This window comes from Drosophila suzukii, chromosome 3 (genome assembly GCF_043229965.1).
Source record: "Drosophila suzukii chromosome 3, CBGP_Dsuzu_IsoJpt1.0, whole genome shotgun sequence".
Classification (NCBI taxonomy): Eukaryota; Metazoa; Arthropoda; class Insecta; order Diptera; family Drosophilidae; genus Drosophila; species Drosophila suzukii.
This window is the reverse complement of record NC_092082.1, coordinates 82,035,319-82,047,661: the sequence shown is the minus strand read 5'-3', so window position 1 is coordinate 82,047,661 and position 12,343 is coordinate 82,035,319. Positions and strand designations below refer to the sequence as shown.

Below are 12,343 nucleotides of genomic sequence, written 5' to 3'. Positions count from 1 at the left end.
TCCATAATAACGAGCAAACAATGCGCTACGTTCTCGGGATCTCTGGCAATATTTGGACAGTGGGCAATTGAAGAACTCCAATTGTGTGGCTGCTGTTTCAGTGGTTGTTATCGATGATGTTGTGTGTTGCCGAGCCACTTCAGCACCACCAAAAGAATGGAATGGGACTATCCAACGGTTTGGGTTGAAAATTGGGTGGACGCCGCCTGCTTGTTATTGTCAATTGTTGGCTATGAGTGGCATTGGTTTTGCTTTTGGCTTTGGGAAGTGGCAGCCTTTGTTTTGGACAAGTTAACAGATTGCAATTGCAATTCCAGGTGGGCAGTCTGTGAGTGTGTGGGTGACATTCTAACTGTCTGAATCTGGCCTGGAATTGGAGAACTCCCATTCTCATACCATACCACGCTCCATACCCATCATTGATTTTGGGTTAGGGGCTAAGTGGTATGTTGCGGTCTACTCACAATTTTGGGCCAAGCTTATTTGCTGGTACACAGGAAGAAAAGGGGATATTCGAACCTCAGTTCAAGTAGTAATACTCATTGCATATATGCATATATATATAGTATACTATAAATACATAGATTAATAAGGGTTTTAGGAACCAATTTTTTACTTGTATCGAATTTTTTCATCAAAACGCGAATTCTTCAGGCAAAAGATATATCTTTACACAACCTATTTTAATTGGTATGGGAATTTTGCTTTAAAATGTGAATTCTTTAGTTCCAAATCTTATCTATTTACAAAAACATTATGTTGTGTAGCAAAATTACTGTTTCAAATTATTTGTTTTAAGTTTATTAGTTAAATAGACTTCGAAATCAAAATTGTTTTACCTGTAGAAGCAACATCAAAGTAAACGCCCACCCCGACTTCAGCTCGTTAAGCCCAATTAGGCATTCGCAATTTCTGGCTGGTCAGCTCGTTCTATATCAGAGCACAACTTTCACTTTAAATGCGAACAATGGCTACAAATTCGCAGACATAGACTCACAAAAATTGTACAAAAACCACAACAAAATGGCGCAGACAACGGGGCAACAAAAGCAAAATGGCGACTGCTTCCTTCCGGTCTGCCAACAAATATGATTGAGTGGCCAAAAAGAACATCATATCCAAATCCAAAAAAAAGCAATCAAGGAAAATGGAATAGAAAAACGTGGATTTTCCTCTTTTCTCGCCAGTTGGAATCGGAATCCCTGGCCTCTTGGCCGTAAAGTAAACCGCCTTCCATAAAGCTGCCATAAAAAGTGTGCTGAGAGGCAATCATTTCCATTTCCCAGAAGTACCTGCTAGGTTATGCCAGGTACTTGCAAATTTCCGCAAGCTGCCGCAAATGATTAATGTCAATAAACGCTGGCCGATGGAAAAGCTGGCTGGGATGGGATCATTCAAGAAAGTTGCCAGTTCTTCAGTTCTGGCGAGCCGGCCATGTGGGTCGTGAACCTGGAGAATCGAGGACACCACCGATCCGCGAGCGTCGTGTGGGTGCACAAGTTCAAGTGGTGCGGCGGCTCGGGTGATTCAGGTGGTTCTGCTGGTCAGGTGCCGCGGTGGATAACCTCGATAAGTTGAAAATTGCCGGGCATAGGCATTTACATGCATACACTCGGAAAAATTTGGCAAATATAAATAAAATACGGTTTTATAGGTGTCCTTTTCAGTCCAAATCTTATTTGAAAATTGCTGTCCCAAGTATAAATTATTTGACGGTACAACATGTTAAAAATAATATACTATTTTTTTTAGGTTAAGCTTATATAATACTTCAGTTAATTCTTAACTGGGACTCTAGGATAAGCTTTTAAATTGTTGAATCAATTTCACACGGTTTTTATTTGCTTACTTGACTATGTCTATGTCCTATTATATAAATATAACTAAATAGTTCTTAAAACGGAGGAAAAAACTTTTTTCTTAAACCAAGATTTTTTTTTAATCTGTTGGAGAATTTCCAAGTCTTAGGGAGATTTTTTTGTGCCATTAAAAAAGTTTCTATGTAACCAATTTAGCTGCAAAAAAGATTTTTCTTATGTGTATGTATAGATGCTGCAATTACTGCCGCCATGAGGCAGCAATTTGGTGTGAGCAAAAATCGGCCACGCCTCCCAAGCACGATAATTAGCTGGGCGATCTAATGAGGAATTCGAAAGTGGCAACGCCTGCGCCTTTGGGATATGACAACTGTTTTTTTTTCCACTATTTTCTAAACACTTTTTTTCTCCATTTTTGTTAGCCATGCCAGGCATGTCCAGCAATTTCACCGCTCGTTCAAACGGCGGCGGCATTTGCCTATGGTTTATTTTATTTGCCACGTCACTCCCGCCGCACATGCGCAGTTTGCCATTGCTCAGCGATTGTGAATGTGACAGGTGAGCCGGGCCAGGGAAAACCTTTTGGCTTGGGAAACCTAAGCAGCACGCGATCCGTTCCGATTCGAACCTTACCTAACCGAACCGATCCAAAAGTAATGGAATGCTCAACTTCAAGGGTCATTGTCGTCATGCATGCAGACTGATGGAGGAAGGAGTCACTCCCATGTGGCTGCCAGGGCCTCTAATTCAATTACCGGCCGACTGCATTCTGAATTCTGCATTCTGAATGCTCGCCGGCCCCACACAGCGTCACCAAGTGGAGAGAATCCCATTCGGTTGCAATTTAGCTAACGGCAATTCTGCATTTAAGCCATATTTGGCTGGATCCGGTAAATGCTTTCAGACGCCTTGATTGACAGCCCCAAGAAGTCGTGGAAATTGAGGTGTTGACAGAGTGTCAACTGAAAAGGATCTGGCGGATCCATATTAAACACTGGGGTCCATTTTATTGGCCTTGGAACTTATGAGAAATACTTTCAGTTTGGGAATCTTTTCAAAGTAGAATATTCAAGCGCGTGATTTTCAGCAGTTGTTTAGGCTTCTGTACAATTTTATTTATTAGACATACAATAGTTCTGCTTGCGGAAAAATAACAAAGTATGATTTTTAAACTATGAAATCTTACGTGTCTAAACGTATTTTTAATTTTAACAACTAATGGGACAGAATAACTACTTTGTGACCTTCTAGCAAAACCATTTTTAAGCAAGTTGGCAAAAATTGATCTCAAATCTGAGCGTATGTAATACATATAAATAGAAAGTCCAACTTTCTTGCTACTATAATTTCCATTCTACAAGATCTAAAAATTCAAATATTCGCGCCACCAAAGTACTAAAATCTAAAATACCAAAATAAAATACCAACTTAATTAGCCCTTCGGCCTTTCGTACTGGCGGCTTTATTAAACATCCGGAGCACGGTCACACTGCAAGCCAATTTGGAAAATTTCAGCGAAAATTCTGAAGAAAAGATTGTTTGTGTATTGAAAAGCCTCAGAATTGGCGTGAAAATGACGTCGTTGGACCCGGCGCCGAACAAAACGTGGGAGCTGTCGCTGTACGAGCTGCAGCGCAAGCCGCAGGAGGTGATCACAGACAGCACGGAGATCGCGGTGTCCCCGCGGAGCCTCCACAGCGAGCTTATGTGTCCCATCTGCCTGGACATGCTCAAGAAGACGATGACGACGAAGGAGTGCCTGCACCGCTTCTGCTCCGACTGCATTGTGACCGCCCTGCGTTCCGGCAACAAGGAGTGCCCCACGTGCCGCAAGAAGCTCGTCTCCAAGCGCTCCCTGCGCGCCGATCCCAACTTCGACCTGCTCATCTCGAAGATCTACCCCAGTCGCGAGGAGTACGAGGCCATCCAGGAGAAGGTGATGGCCAAGTTCAACCAGACACAGTCGCAGCAGGCGCTGGTCAACTCTATTAACGAGGGCATCAAGCTGCAGTCCCAGAACCGGCCACAAAGATTCCGCACCAAGGGTGGTGGAGGAGGAGGTGGTGGTGGTGGCGGCAATGCCAATGGTGCTCCCAGTGTGGCAGCGCCTCCTGCTCCAGGTGCACCCGCTGCTGTTGCCCGCAATGCCTCCAGTCAACTGCATGTCCACGACACAGCCTCCAATGATAGCAACAGCAACACCAACAGCATCGATCGCGAAAACCGGGATCCCGGTCACTCGGGCACTTCGGCGGCCTCGGCCATTACCAGCGCCTCAAATGCGGCACCCTCCTCGTCGGCCAACTCGGGTGCCAGCACTTCCGCCACCCGGATGCAAGTGGACGACGCCTCCAATCCGCCCTCGATGCGGAGCACTCCGTCGCCGGTGCCCTCCAATTCAAGTAGTTCCAAACCGAAGCGCGCCATGTCGGTGCTGACCTCGGAGCGGTCCGAGGAGTCCGAGTCGGACTCACAGATGGACTGCCGCACCGAGGGCGACTCCAACATCGACACCGAGGGCGAGGGCAATGGCGAACTGGGCATCAACGATGAAATTGAACTCGTGTTCAAGCCTCATCCCACGGAGATGTCGGCGGATAATCAGCTAATCCGGGCACTCAAGGAGAACTGCGTGCGCTACATCAAGACCACGGCCAATGCCACCGTCGATCATCTTAGCAAGTATCTGGCCATGCGGCTGACCCTCGATCTGGGCGCCGATCTGCCGGAGGCCTGTCGCCTGCTCAACTTCTGCATCTACGTCGCTCCACAGCCCCAGCAACTGGTCATCCTGAATGGCAATCAAACGTTGCATCAGGTCAACGATAAATTCTGGAAGGTAAGTCGCGCGTTAGTCCATATTTTTATCTTACTAATCATACCTATAATTGTCTAGGTGAACAAGCCAATGGAAATGTATTACTCGTGGAAGAAAACCTAAGCAGTACGAAAGGCGTTTAGTATTAGGTCGTTTATTTCTGAACTGGAAATATTTTTAGATGTAGAGCTTAACACGTATATAAAGCATTCATTATAAAACAAAATACATTTGATTGTAAGTAAAAGTTACACTCATTTAGTTAACTATGGCTATTACCCATTTGATTTAAACTGCGATCGGTTCTGGGACTGAAAATGGCTTTTAAGTCCCGGTCTATTTCATTTCCTTCGGTACCCATTTCACTATTATAGCTATTGCTGATTTAAAATTGGGAAAGTCTGCACTCGCCTTAATTATGTTGCAGATTCAGACACCCACTGCTTTCCATCCGGTTGTCAACTCCGCAGTTAACATCCGTTTTTGTTTTAAAAAAGATTGATCTTACAGAAGAAAATGTTAATAGAAAGGCAACAAATTTTGTTCGCATTTGGGATCAGGTAATTTATTTGAATACCTCTAGTGCGTAACAACATTACAAAGCGTACAATATAAAAACAACTACATATTTAATGTTAAGTAGAAACTTATAAACCGTATCTGTGGGTTCAATAGAATGTGTGTTTGATGAGCCTGGGCTCTAGCACGTGTCGGAAGCCACATTGAGATAGGAGGACGGTTTCCGTTTCTTCGTTGTATGGCTATGACTAAACTATGGTGTTGGATCGAGAGATTAATGGGTGTGGAAGTCCCTAAGGCACTGGGGTAGGTGCAGGAAGGAGCGAGGTTGGGTGCGGTTCTACAAAGGTACCCTAGTGACTTTGGTAGGCGTTGCACATTGAACACATAAAGCATCGATCTACTATATCGATGACTATATCATTTCGGCACCCGACGCATCTTAGCCACGATGGCGTCCCTGAAGTCCCGGAAATCGCTGCTGGCCTCGATCTCGTTGCGACATTTTCCCTGGATGCGATTAAGACCGCAACTGATGTCCGTTCGATTGGCGCTAAGCATTCGCCTGGACAGATCCTGCTCGAGATCGTAGGGCAGGCCCAGATCAACCAGTTCGTCGACCTCGTCCTGGGTGAAGGTGCGCTGATTCTCCGCCAGGAACTCTGCGCACTTCTCGTAGATATCCAGGTACTGCTCGGCCTCTACCTTGTCGCCGGAGCGCCTCGTCTCCATGAATTTTCGCAGCAGTCTGGTGGCATCAGGATCCACCAACGTGTGGTGGACATTATTCGTCAGCAAATAGATCCTCTTAACCTCTTCGACGGTCATGTCGCTGCATCCGCAGAAGCACCTTATCCTCTGCAGGGTTTTGTTCTAGCGATATGACATAGAAAACTGATGATTAAGCCACCTCCTGTTGACATTTTTCCAATATCTACCCACCGTGTATGAACTGCAGGCCATGCTGAATGTCTTTGTGAGTGACTCTTATTTTAGAACTAGCTTACTAATCAGCAGGTGGACACATACGTACTACGTACTTATTCCCGGTAAAAATAATTTACCAAATTTTATTGGTCAACAATATGTAAAGTGTGATTGTGCAGAGGTGTGCCGAAAATACAACCTTTCTAACGCTGAACTATGGTCAGTCTAAACTTGCTTGAGATGTTACCCGCACTATTCCAAAGTTAAGAATAATGTGTGAGCATGAGCCTTATATATGCGCGAAAAATATAGTCATAATGTTATGCTTAATTTATGTTTAAATTGCGTGCTGTTTTTAACCACAAAAATTTGATAGTGACTTGTAAAATGATGAGCTCACACTGAATTTGGAAATCAACAACTTTTATCGTTTGGTTCAAATTTTAAACTGATTCAACTGTTTAAATGAATTGCTTAAAATAATAAAACGACATGACATGCTGTAGTTGAAAATTAACGGATTTTATCTCCATCCTTGTAAAGTTTGAATTACAGAGCGTTATATACTGTTTAAGATCTTTCGAACCGTCCTTGTGATATATCAAAATAACAAACGGATGACTGGACCCAAAATTGCACTTCTAAATTTCATAACTTGGGTAATTGGATCCCAATTTATACGTGGGATACCTCTATAAATTTGTAGATGAATTTCCTATTGTTCTACATTCAAATATTTCTTTTAAGAGGTGGACAAAATTTTTACCCATTTTCATGTTCGATTTTTGTTTAATTTAGTGGCTTTTGGAATGAGAACCCAAAATTGCACTTCTAAAATTCATAACTTGGGTAATTGGATCCCGATTTACACGTGGGATACCTCTATAAATTTGTGGTTGAATTTCCTAATGTTCTACATTCAAATATTTCTTTAAAGAGGTGGTCAAAATTTTGACCCATTTTCATGTTTGATTTTATGTAATTCATATGGGTTTCAGAATGGGGACTCAAAATTGCACTGCTAAATTTCAAACCTTGAGTAATTGGATTCCGATTTATACGTGGGATACCTCTATGAATTTGTGGTTGAATTTTTTATCATTCTACGTTTAAATATTTCTTTTAAAAGGAGGTCCAAATTTTGACCCATTTTCATGTTCGAATTTTATGTAATTCCAATGGGTTTCAGAATGGGGACCCAAAATTGCACTTCTAAATTTCATAACTTGAGTAATTGGATTCCGATCTAAACGTGGGATAACTCTATGAATTTGTGGTTGAATTCCCTATCATTCTACATTTAAATATTTCTTTTAAAAGGACGTCCAAATTTTGACCCATTTTCATGTTCGAATTTTATGTAATTCCAATGGGTTTCAGAATGGGGACCCAAAATTGCACTTCTAAATTTCATAACTTGAGTAATTGGATTCCGCTTTATACGTGGGATACCTCTATGAATTTGTGGTTGAATTCCCTATCATTCTACATTTAAATATTTCTTTTAAAAGGACGTCCAAATTTTGACCCATTTTCATGTTCGAATTTTATGAAATTCCAATGGGTTTCAGAATGGGGACCCAAAATTGCACTTCTAAATTTCATAACTTGAGTAATTGGATTCCGATCTATACGTGGGATACCTCTATGATTTTGTGGTTGAATTCCCTATCATTCTACATTTAAATATTTCTTTTAAAATGAGGTCCAAATTTTGACCCATTTTCATGTTCGAATTTTACGTAATTCCAATGGGTTTCAGAATGACGACCCAAAATTGCACTTCTAAATTTCATAACTTGAGTAATTGGATTCCGATCTATACGTGGGATACCTCTATGAATTTGTGGTTGAATTCCCTATCATTCTACATTTAAATATTTCTTTTAAAATGAGGTCCAAATTTTGACCCATTTTCATGTTCGAATTTTACGTAATTCCAATGGGTTTCAGAATGACGACCCAAAATTGCACTTCTAAATTTCATAACTTGAGCAATTGGATTCCGATCTATACGTGGGATACCTCTATGAATTTGTCGTTGAATTCCCTATCATTCTACATTCAAATATTTCTTTTAAAATGAGGTCCAAATTTTGACCCATTTTCATGTTCGAATTTTACGTAATTCCAATGGTTTCCAGAATGGGGACCCAAAATTGCACTTCTAAATTTCATAACTTGAGCAATTGGATTCCGATCTATACGTGGGATACCTCTATGAATTTGTCGTTGAATTCCCTATCATTCTACATTCAAATACTTCTTTTAAAAGGAGGTCCACATTTTGACCCATTTTCATGTTCGAATTTTATGTAATTCCAATGGGTTTCAGAATTACGACCCAAAATTGCACTTCTAAATTTCATAACTTGAGTATTTGGATTCCGATTTATACGTGGGATACCTCTATGAATTTGTGGTTGAATTCCCTATCGTTCTACATTCAAATATTTCTTTTAAGAGGTGGTCAAAGTTTAGACCCATTTTCATGTTCGAATTTTACTTAATTCCAATGGCTTTCAGAATGAGAACCGAAAATTTCACTTCTAAATTTCATAACTTGGGCAATTGGATCCCGATTTATACGTGGGATACCTCTATAAATTTGTGGATGAATTTCCTATTATTCTACATTCAAATATTTCTTTAAAGGGGTGTTCAAAATTTTTACTTATTTTCATGTTCGAAGTTTACCTAATTGGAATGGCTATCGGAATGAGAACCCCATTGGATCCCGATTTATACGTGGGATACCTATATAAATTTGTGGTTGAATTTCCAATTATTCTACATTCAATTATTTATTTTAAGAGGTGTTCAAAATCAAAATCACATAAAAACTGTACTTCCAATTAGCACCATTACTAGTACAACGCCAAAAACCCAGGGTTAATATTAAAATTCAAAAGAATCGCACACTTTATTTGGAAAATACATAAAATCAAAAGCTTCTAAAAAGTAAAAAGTCTGCAATTCGATTGCACCTACAGCTTGGACTTGAGGGCCTTCATTAGCTTCTCCAGCTTGAGGGCCTTCTGGAAGTCGCCGCTGATCTTCAGCTTGCCGGTCATGTAGGCGGGAGCCGCCTTCAGCTTGCCGGAGAACATGTCGAAAAAGTTGTTCGAGTTCATGGTCAGCGTGGCATCGGGAGTGGCGGGCGGTGTTCCGGAGCCGCAGGAGCCGGATCCGTTCTTCAGGTCCAGGAACCAGGTTCCCTGCTCGGCACCGCTGATGTTGAACTGGAAGACGGCCTGCGTCTTCGAGACGATCTCGGGCGAGAGGAGAGATTCGATTTTCTGGAACAGCTGGGGTATCTTTGCGCTTTCGCCAGCCGCCGGAGCGGCAGAAGCTCCTCCGGCCGGAGCGCTATCCTCCACCGGAGCTCCCTTCTCCTCCACGAAGAAGTCCACCATCAGTTTGTCGGCGTTCTCACGGATGCAGGCGTAGTCCGTGAGATCTGTAATTCCCGACGACTCCAGCACCTCGTCGTCCACAAAGAACTGACCGGTGAACTGCCTGGGCTCGCGGCTCAGGATGGCGTAGGCGGCATCGGCCATGATCTCCGGCTTGCGTGACCACTTGGCGGAATCGGGGCCGGTGAGCATTTCGATGGCAGCCGTGTGGATGGCAGTGCGTGGCCACAGGGCGTTAACAGAGATTCCCTGATCGCGGAACTCCTCGGCCATGCCCAGCACACACATGGACATGCCGTACTTGGCCATGGTGTAGGCCACATGGGGACCAAACCACTTGGCCTTCATGCTTAGCGGTGGCGAGATGTTGAGGATGTGGGCGTGGTTGCTCTTCTTCAGGTACGGCAGGCACTCCTTGGAAACCAGGAAGGTGCCGCGGGTGTTGATGTTGTGCATCAGGTCGTAGCGCTTCATGTCCGTGCCCGGGGTGTTGGTCAGTGAGATGGCGCTGGCATTGTTGACCACAATATCGATGCCACCGAACTTGGCCACAGCCGCCTCCACGGCGCCGCGCACCTGTTGCTCATCGCGCACGTCCACCACACAGGGATAGGCCTTACCGCCGGCCTTCTCGATCTCCGCCGCCGCCGAGTATATGGTTCCCGGCAGCTTGGGATGCGGCTCTGCCGTCTTGGCGGCCACCACAATGTTGGCTCCATCGCGGGCTGCCTTCAGGGCAATCTCCTTGCCAATTCCTCGCGAGGCACCCGTGATGAACAGGGTTCGGCCTGCCAGTTTTCCCGTGTTGATCATCCTGTCCAAAGTTTATAGACCGTTTGCCGTGAGATCTCGATTCCCACTGTTAACGGTGATAGTGCTGGAAATCAGAGATCCAAGAGAAAGTCCAAAGTGCAGATTCAACCGAATTGATTCACAACAAGTCGCCGATGAGAGCGGCATCTACTCTCTCTCCTTTTCCCCATGGGGTCTTGTTCCCGCTAGGGATGGGCGCGTGTCGGTCCCGCATGAGCACGATACTAGGTCAGTAATATTACTTTAAAAATTAACATTTACTTATACATTTTGTAGCTTCTCATTTAATATTATTTATTTAATTTAATTAATTTCGTCTAATCAAAAAATATAAATTGTTTTAATTGTGGGAGTCAGTATTTTCGGCTAAGTTGGCATTCCTAGTCAAGACATTACCCATGGTAATTAACATAAATAGCCCAGATGCAACCCTTCAGTAGCAAGAATCCGATCCTCGCTAGAATACCAAAAATACCATTTTTATGGATTTTGGGGATTTTGTGCATCCTACATCCACTCTAGACGCCATGATTTCCTCCTCTTTGTCGAAAGCTTCTCCCGAGATCGGTTCGTTCCCTGCAAAAAGTGCTATAATTTTCAAACCCGTTCGCATCCACACATCCGCGTGTGAAATTCTAGGAATTTTGGTTGAGCAGTACGACCTGTTATCACTCCCAATATTGGTGCAGTGACCAGACCCACGTGCAAATTCTCGGAATTGACAGAAGTTTTACAGTCCTCCCTCTGCGCACAGCAAGGAGCAGGTGCCGCGTGCAGCTATTCATCAGCGGAACCATACATTTCTTCAGCGCCAGGCCATAATCGCCATTTGGGATTCTTATACCGCACACCGCGTGAAAGGAATCTGTCTTCTTTGCCACACCTGGATTAATTTCATCATCGGCAAACCATAAGCGGCTTCAAGGATCGCCGCAGTCAACCCGCGGGAGGTTTTGACCTTGCCAAGTCCGCTCGACGATCTACAAGTCAGATCAAGTTGCAGTTCGGGCGAAAAACGCACCGGCGCCGATTCGGCGTAATTCGGGCAAGACAGCGGAGGCGGACGCCGCATCCCAATTGGAATTTCAGTTCCAATTCTGCTTCCAGTTAATTTTGGCCGGGACTGCCAACTCGTTTTTGTATCGCTAAAGCGATCGTAGTTTAATTTTCTTATTTTAAATATTTGTACGACAAGTTTCTAATTTAATCTACGATTCCTATTTAGCTTTTATACTTGCGTGTGTGCTTACGACATAGTATGACATATATACACCTAAATTAAATTATCCTACAGCGCACATCGATCGTCATCAGGCCTGCTGACTTCGTTGGAGAGTTCGTAAGTACGGCATAGCCGTAAATCATTTACATTCCTACATATATATTCATTCTTGTCTGAGCCCGCACACTTTTGGTACCAATATATACATGTAATTTTTCCACATTCGCGTATTGATATAAATATTAAATAAGAATCGTTTGCACTTATATAATTTAACGTAATCCGTCTAAGTGATTTCCTGTAATTTTTGAATAAGCTTGCCGCATATCGATAAAATATGTAATCAGTTTCGTAATAATTTAACGTAAACAAAATATCCATTTCTTTTCCTATTTGATAATCTTGTACTGACACTCGATCATATAGAGAGTCTTTTGGCGTAAAGAACGCTTACTCTTAAGGCTTTAGTGTTAGGATTTGTAGTATTAAGAACCATGAACCATATTATCGTATTTGCCGTATTAAATGAAATTTAAGATGAATTAATTTGCGATCTTTTGAGGGCACCTTAGAGGATGTAGCGCAGCGGTTGTTTTAAGGGTGGAGTCTAATGTGACTTCACAGGTAGGGTGGGTATAGAAGGTGGCCAATAACATCTGGGCCTCCGTCTTCGATAGGTACAGTCTCTCGTCCGAATCTTACCCGATGGGTTAAAAATCCTTATCGTTATCGTCTCTCTGTCTACTATTGTTAGTTCTGTGACACTCTTGTTTCATCTTAACACAAACCCACACCCATCTCCCTGAGCAGG

General features: G+C 43.1%; 4 protein-coding genes across 5 annotated transcripts in view; 2 read left to right on the top strand and 2 right to left on the bottom strand.

Annotated features, from left to right (window-relative positions):
* Mlc1 (Myosin light chain alkali) overlaps positions 1-12,343 on the top strand; it is a 51,356-nt gene that overhangs the window by 18,731 nt on the left and 20,282 nt on the right. The window contains exon 1 of one of the 2 annotated variants that reach the window (XM_065865279.2): positions 5,383-5,392. The exons of the other annotated variant lie outside the window; for it this stretch is intronic. The gene's annotated coding sequence lies outside the window, so the exon portion shown is untranslated. Of the gene's footprint in view, positions 1-5,382; positions 5,393-12,343 lie in introns of those variants that run through there. 2 annotated transcript variants of the gene reach the window in all.
* On the top strand, positions 3,285-4,901 carry Sce (E3 ubiquitin-protein ligase Sce). The gene is made up of 2 exons (XM_036817459.3): positions 3,285-4,656; positions 4,714-4,901. Exons 1-2 carry the CDS (start codon positions 3,391-3,393, stop codon positions 4,756-4,758), a joined length of 1,311 nt encoding a protein of 436 aa, XP_036673354.3. The 5' UTR covers positions 3,285-3,390; the 3' UTR covers positions 4,759-4,901.
* Positions 5,174-6,275, bottom strand: LOC108013871 (uncharacterized). Its single transcript, XM_017079877.4, has 2 exons — positions 6,097-6,275; positions 5,174-6,027 (listed from the first exon to the last, which is right to left on the bottom strand). Exons 1-2 carry the CDS (start codon positions 6,115-6,117, stop codon positions 5,575-5,577), a joined length of 474 nt encoding a protein of 157 aa, XP_016935366.4. The 5' UTR covers positions 6,118-6,275; the 3' UTR covers positions 5,174-5,574.
* Hsdl2 (Hydroxysteroid dehydrogenase like 2) lies at positions 8,974-10,449 on the bottom strand. The gene has a single exon (XM_036817506.3). It carries the CDS (start codon positions 10,308-10,310, stop codon positions 9,069-9,071), a length of 1,242 nt encoding a protein of 413 aa, XP_036673401.3. The 5' UTR covers positions 10,311-10,449; the 3' UTR covers positions 8,974-9,068.